The 7,393-nt window shown below is 35.1% G+C and overlaps 1 protein-coding gene across 1 annotated transcript; it reads right to left on the bottom strand.

Moving 5' to 3' along the window:
- Nucleotides 1-392: 392 nt before the first annotated feature.
- LOC141831679 (threonine dehydratase 1 biosynthetic, chloroplastic-like) lies at nucleotides 393-4,827 on the bottom strand. Its single transcript, XM_074719090.1, has 9 exons — nucleotides 4,350-4,827; nucleotides 3,493-3,672; nucleotides 3,125-3,394; nucleotides 2,530-2,736; nucleotides 1,921-2,169; nucleotides 1,762-1,835; nucleotides 1,409-1,526; nucleotides 923-1,057; nucleotides 393-760 (listed from the first exon to the last, which is right to left on the bottom strand). The coding sequence occupies exons 1-9, from the start codon at nucleotides 4,803-4,805 to the stop codon at nucleotides 620-622; spliced, it is 1,830 nt and encodes a 609-aa protein (XP_074575191.1). The 5' UTR covers nucleotides 4,806-4,827; the 3' UTR covers nucleotides 393-619.
- Between the last annotated feature and the right edge of the window lie 2,566 nt (nucleotides 4,828-7,393).

Below are 7,393 nucleotides of genomic sequence, written 5' to 3'. Positions count from 1 at the left end.
AAAGAGCGCGCCACGGTTTAAATAATCGTCCGGCCACATCTCCACGCCACCAATACGTCTCCAAATCACAACAACCCGTAGATATACCTTCCGTTTTAGTCTGCCAAATGATGACCTGCTTAGTGGGCCCACCATTCTTCCAATAAACTTGCGGGTTGGCAATGTACCGGCTGCTAACTTCTAGAGTCTTCTAATGCTGCTCCAAGTACATGATATCTCGACATTTACCCAATTTAATACCCAATAAGAGGAAACGGGTACAAGGTGGGCCCCACGTTTGCCTCTTCGAATGGAAACACATCCCGCTTCTTAAACAAAATCAATACGCCAACAAATTAATTTTAAAAAATAAAATAAAAAGCGATTCAAATTTTTAAAAAATACAGTTAAAGTAATATTTAAAATTAAAGGCGTTAAATTGATATCGAGAAGATTAAAACAGAGTTTAAGATTCAACAGTTTGGCACTGAGTAACGACTTCAATCAGAATGAGCAGAAGAGCATCCTAATAACCTTAGACCAACAAAGAATGAAGGAAGGAAAAGCATCTCTATGAACTTTATCCTCTTGAAGCCTCCTTAAAAGCCAAGTAAACAGCAGTTCTAATAGTTGGATCCTGTTACTGCATTAGAAGCCGATAGGACTCGTTGGTCGTCTCGTAAGTATACTCGTACCCGAGATCATGAGCTCGATCCTTGAATTCTTGCATATCATTGCTAGGCACTTGGATGCCTACCAACACATTTGCACCGGCCGCTCCCTGTCAAGAGCACAAATAACCTGTAAATGACTTGTTGCAACTGTTTGGACAAACAGCCAGTTTGAGATGTTCTATAGTTTGTTTTCAAGTTTAGAGGAATAAAAGATAACGAATATGTGATAATTCAATGGTTAATGGAAACAAAGAGGAAAAGTACCGAACCTGAGCTCGATAATGGAAGAGGCTGATATTCCAACGCGGACTAAAGCAATCCAAAAACTTCAAGAGAGCACCTGGCCTCTCGGGGAATATGAATCGGCAAAGTAGTTCATCTTGAACATTCGATCGGCCTCCCATCTGAATAAGTAATAAAGACAAACATTCACCTATCAGTAACAAGACAAAGGAACTCATACCCCATTGAAATGTAACACATCAATCGATAACTTCAAATACAAATGCGTGCGTATATACATCCAAGAATCATACAAGCATTCGCACAAACATAGATAGTTAGGAATATCTCCATTTGAAGCAATTAATGGAGTTCCACTCATCTTTGATTGTTCACCGTTCCTCTTTATCTCATAGGATATTACTCAATGTCATAAAGGAAATGAGAAGTACATAATTTGTCCATCACATATTGGAAACCATGGCATCAAATTACATTATAAGATTAAGTAGATTAATGCCTGAGTGACTTACAAAGTATCTGAGGTGATCCTTCGCTAAATCATCATTAGTAAGATTGATGGTTTGAAGTTGTGCAGATTTCATGCGGTTCACCATGGCTCCTAGTTCTGTCTCAGTATGAAGTCCAACGCTGCAGTATCAAATTCAAAGTGTCATTTTAAAAATAAAAAATAGTCAAACTTTTTTATTACCAAATACCAATACAAACTGCAATACTAAAAAGACATCCAAGGTTGAATAAGAACTCGATAAGATACATAGGAACATGAATGCCCTTTCCCTTTCCAAATGGCAACCTCTTACTAAGGGTGTGTTTCATAGGAACCAAAGTCTAAAATCATACAAACATATCAACATTCACTTGCCTGTAAAGAACAAGAGCATTTTCTCTCTGAAATTCATATCTGTATTTAAACTCAGTTATATTCATTGCGCCAACCTGCAAGGCACTCATATGCTCAAAAATAACCGAGTACGTAAAGGCCAATTGATCACCAAAGCAAAAAAACTAATTAAGAGAGTACCAGTTTACAAAACATCTTGAAGCTCCCACGCTCCTCTGGTAGAATTGTTGCTAGTACAGCCTCTCGTTTTCGACCAACATCAGCAAGTTCAGTTACCAACCTCAGTCTGTCGAAGTTCATGTTTGCACCACTAGTTATTGCAACAATACTTGCACCTTTCAGCCCATAGTACTTGCAGTAAGCTTCTGCACCAGCTAGAGAAAGAGCTCCAGCTGGTTCTAGGATGCTCCTTTTCTCCTCAAACATATCCTGTAAGAGAACAAGTCTTAGTTAAAAATCCAGCTGCTTCTAGGGTTACATATTACTTTCAGGATTATGTATTAGCCATCAAATCAATGCTTAAAAATCAACTGACTGCTAGTTACTTTGAATTCTTAGTAAATACTACATACTTAACTATGACATGCGAACAATAGCTACGCCCTCAAAAATTCTACACTGGTATTAAAGGATAAGGCATGTACTTAATTTGTACAAAGGAATAAAGGATCAAAAGCTTATCCTTTCCTTTTTCCTTTTGCACAAGAAGAATTTTGCATAGAATACCCAACCATAACCTATTGGCAAATATTGGGGTAGTTCCACATGATACAAATGTAAGGTAATTACCTTGATAGATGCACAGATTGCATCACGACTGACAAGAACCACACCATCAACAAGTTCCCGGCATAAGCGAAATGTTTCTTCTCCGACTACCTTCACTGCTACACCATCAGCAAATCCACCAACTTGTTCTAGCATGATCCGCTGACCATGATATAAAGATAATGCCATTGCATTGGCATCAGAGGGCTCAACACCAATGATCTTCACCTGTAAAAGAACAAATTAATGTAATTACACCAGGACTTCCAGGTAAAATGCAACCTGTTTGGTAAATGATACTTAAAAGCAAGCTGAAAATAAGCATATAATTCGACTCCAGCTATAGAACAGGATGACATATAATATAGTTTAATAGCCTCAAAGAGATTGTTGTGCTATCCTATGAAATTATCCAAGTTCTATAACACAATATAAATCAATCAAACTAACAGCAAAATATTCTTTGCTAAGAACTCAAGAGTGAGCAGTTAAGTATAATATCAGTTTATATCCCTTGTTAACCAAATAAAAATGGATGGGTTGATGGTATATAATGCTCAAACATTGAAGTCAAAGGCTGCACTTGAAATCGAAAGATATTATCAAATGTGCAAACCTCAGGACGAACTCGTTTTACATATGCAGCAATCCCTGATATTAATCCACCACCTCCAACTGGCACAAATATTGCATCAAGTGGACCTTTCATTTGGCGAATGATCTCCATTCCAATGGTTCCTTGGCCTGTAATAACATCTGGATGATCAAAAGGGTGTATGAAGGTGCGACCTTCCTGCTCCCCGCGCTGCTTGGCATATGACTGTGTCTCATCATATGAGTCCCCCTTAAGGACAACTGTTGCACCTAATCTCTCAACAGATCGCCACTATGATCAAAAAAAGAAAAAGAAAACCAAAAAAGTGAAATGAACACCAAATGAAGGGAAATAGCCAAAAAATTAATGGTATTTAATGAAAAAGAAACCTTAATTTCTGGTGTAGTAACCGGCATTACAATGACTGCATCACAGCCTAATTTCTTAGCAGCTAATGCAACTCCTTGAGCATGATTTCCAGCAGAAGAGCATATCACACCTTTATCCAACTGCTCTCTTGAAAGCTTAACCATCATATTGTAAGCTCCCCGTAGCTTAAATGAAAAAACCTGTAAAGCAAGCTCAATCGTTAAGCAAAGTCACAGAACAACCAAGCAACAAGCCTTTTTCTTTTTGGTTACTGGACAACGGGATTTCTTTTATGTCTAAGCATATAAAAGTTCAAGTTCAACTCCCTGTTGTGATAAGAACAAGTCTAGCCGTCATGTAAAGAAGCAGAACTGCTAGTAGTAGCCTATTTGATTTTTTATTTTTGATTTATTTATTTTACTTGGGAAATTATGCTCTATACTTCTAAAAGAAAAATCAAGCACCTTTTTTTGCTGAATCAAAGACACAACAATACTCGAATTCAGTCTTAGTGAAACAAGGGAAGTACAGAAGTAGAAAAAAAAAGGGAAACCCTCCGCTACAATCAATCAAGAATATTCATCACATTTTTGATCGAACCACATTGCTCATAGAACCCAAGAAAAATGAGCAAGCAGTGGAAGAATTAAAGTGACGGCAGAAGAGCTTAATATATGGGGGGGGAAAAAATAAACAGTGACAAACCACGTCTATCATCGACAAACAGATAGGAACGGAACCTGCAAAACCGCGTATTGTTGATGGGACCAAATAGGTTACGAACGTTCAGTTCAGATAACACAATATCATCCAAAAGACAATGGAAATTGAATTCAATTAGTATCATTTGGAGATCAAATGTAATTGAAATAACTACCGGTTGCAAGTCCTCCCTCTTGAGCCAGAGATTGACTCCGAGCCTCTCCGACAGCTTCGTGGCCAGCTGCAGAGGGGTCTCGATCGCGACGTCGTAGACCCTCGAGGAGAGAACATTCTTCAGATACTCCATCGGCGTGAGCGCCGCCCCACTCGAGCCTTCCTCCTCCGCCGCCGGTCGGGTCCTCTCTGAGATGCCCCCGAGGGAGCCACTTTCGTACTGCAACGAGTCCGCCGCGACCTTATCGAGTGGCAGGGAGATGGATCCGGCTACGGAGGCGGCTGCGCCATCCTTCCAATGGGTGGTGACGGCGGAAGGCACAATTAGGGTCCGTCTTCCGCATCCACAAGTGGAATCGGAGCCGGGTAGGTTCAGCGAGAAGGCGGCCCTCTTGATCGCCACATCGCGGACGGCGAGGGGCGGCAGTGGCCGGGCAGCGACGGCGAAGGAGTCCATCGCTCGGAGAGAGAGAGAGAGGAGAAACTTCCTCTAGTGGCAATAGAACGCTCACGGGAAGCTCATTGCAATAAATAGCTAGGGATTAACGTCAGCGAACTGAATATTTCAAGTACCCCAGATTCTACCCTCTTTCCAATTAGTAAACAAATGATGGGCCCACGGGAATCTACTACTCCTCGCCATCCATGAAAGGTACGAAACTCGGGTTGGTTGTATTACAAGATCGAAAGGAGGAGCTTGTAACACGCATGAGTGGCCGGCGGATCCGGTGCAGTAAAGGTTTTAATTATCAGTATGAAACTGGAAGATATTTGTCATGGACCGCTCGCTGTCAGATCCCAACAGTCAGTGTCTAATAGGTTAACATTTAACACGTGAGTCTTCAATTTTTTTGTTTTTTTGTTTTGACTGAGGTCGTGTGGTCAAAAAAGGGTGGCTGGTTCCGGAAGCAAAACGCGATTTTATTTTTTTATTTGCTTTTAATTTTATAATATAGCTTATATTATCTCAAATCTTTTTTTATTATTACTCATTATATCAAAATGACAAACATCATTTACAAAATCATGAATATCTCATTTCCAATTAAAATTAAATATACACCCCTTTAACATATTCAAAATACTCTTTATATTATTTGATAATTTAATTACGTATAAATTGACAATTAATTTTTACAATAGTTACTATATATATCATTTTAATTTTTTTAATTAATAATTTAGTTAAAATAATATTCAATTAATAAAATAAATAACAAAAATTTTATAACAATCATTGCATTCTAAATGAATATTAATTGATCATGATTAATAATATAAAAATTAACATGTAACTTTATACTTATAGTTGTTAATTTATTATTATTGTTAACTTCTATAATGTGTATAAGTTAATATGTTATTTTGTACAATGCTAACTTTATACTATTTTAATTTTAATCATGATAGTTAAAAACGAATATTTTAATGAATAAAATATTTATTTATCTAGCATAATTTAATCATCATTAGCCGAGTAAAAATTAGCACTAACTCCTACAATATATATAAGTTAACAAATAACTGTTAAAAGAATAAAAATAAAAGTAATTCAAACAATTTATATTAGAAGGTCGTCTATTTGACTTTAATCGAAAAAGAGAACACCACCTTGAATTTTGCCCTTAATAATTTGTCCATGTATTTTTCAATTTTATATGTGTTTTTATAAACTCATTTAATTAATTGTGATAGTTTTAATTATGAAATGATGTCATTTTATTTGATAGGTTCGAAATGTTCATATATTGATCACCAGATGACAGTTTTCAAACATGTCTTTTTTTTTTAAACAGATGTTTATTGTTATATCATAGGAAAAAAAAAAAAATAGGGGTTTTGGAATTTTATAATTATATATTTGTGATGATATTGGTACATTGATATAAATGGGTTGGGCCGGTTATCATCTGATTTGGGCCGAGTGTTGCAGATTAGGCCGGATTAAGGTCGGGTAAGGGCTGTGTTGCCACCGTCCCTCACACGTTTGTCGGTGGTCGCCATTACCACTTTTGCCTCCGATAATCACGTTCCGAGTACATATCACCATGTTGACTGATGTGACAGGGACGAAAACAAATAATTAAATTAAATAAATCGAATCCAATTTAAAATTTTAATTTGATTATTTTGAAATTCTAATTATTTTTTAAAAAATTAATTAATTCAGTTGGATTTTAATTTTAAAATTTTTTATTTAATTAAATCAAATAAATTAAATTATTTAAAATAAAACAAATAATTTATAAATTTAGAAATATGTAAATTTATAAAATTTTAATTAATTGATATAATATTTAAAAAAATTAGTTATTTCGGTTAATTCGATCGAAAATTAAATTAATCGATATTTTATTGATTTGATTGATTTAATTTTTATTTAAAAATTTGATCGATTCGGTCAATTAAAAAAAATAATTCAATTCAATTTTAATTAATTTATTTCGATTCGATTTTAATCAAATAGTAGACTATATGCATGTTACATCATTCAAAATCTCTCATATATAAACTAACCAAAATTATATAATAAAGTATCAACAATAATCTTAAATCAAACGTACCTTAAATGCTCATAGCCTAGACGACAGTAAGTTATCAAAGTTTTTAAATTTGATTTGCTTAATTAGAAAAAGAATAGTGGAATAGATGAAAGTATATTTTGAAAAATAAATGCACTCTTTGTTAAATATATAAAATATATATTTTTTAAATTGAGTACGTGTTTGATATGATAAATTCATCAATATTATTTCCAATTAAAAATTCCTGTATTCCTTTTTTTTTCCTCTAACTTTATATATTTTAAATTTAAAATTTGTTTTAATAAAAAGTGTTTGAATTGCGATCGAATCAAACCTAAGTTACATAGTCGAATTGGAGTCACAAGTCATGCTCCCAAGTCAAATCAAGTCAATAAAGCACAATCAATTTATTATGTCACTTATCCAGTTCAATTAACTTAACTTAGCAAAAGATACTTACTTGCTTATCAAGCATTTAGTTTATTATGTTTCTTCCAACAAATCCACTTAGAAATCTTAC

The sequence above is a fragment of the Curcuma longa genome, chromosome 7, assembly GCF_044706935.1.
Source record: "Curcuma longa cultivar G26 ecotype Majalengka, Jawa Barat chromosome 7, ITB_CL_G26_1.1, whole genome shotgun sequence".
NCBI classification, from domain to species: Eukaryota; Viridiplantae; Streptophyta; class Magnoliopsida; order Zingiberales; family Zingiberaceae; genus Curcuma; species Curcuma longa.
Note: the sequence above shows the minus strand (reverse complement) of the source record. Positions and strands in the feature narration are given on the sequence as shown.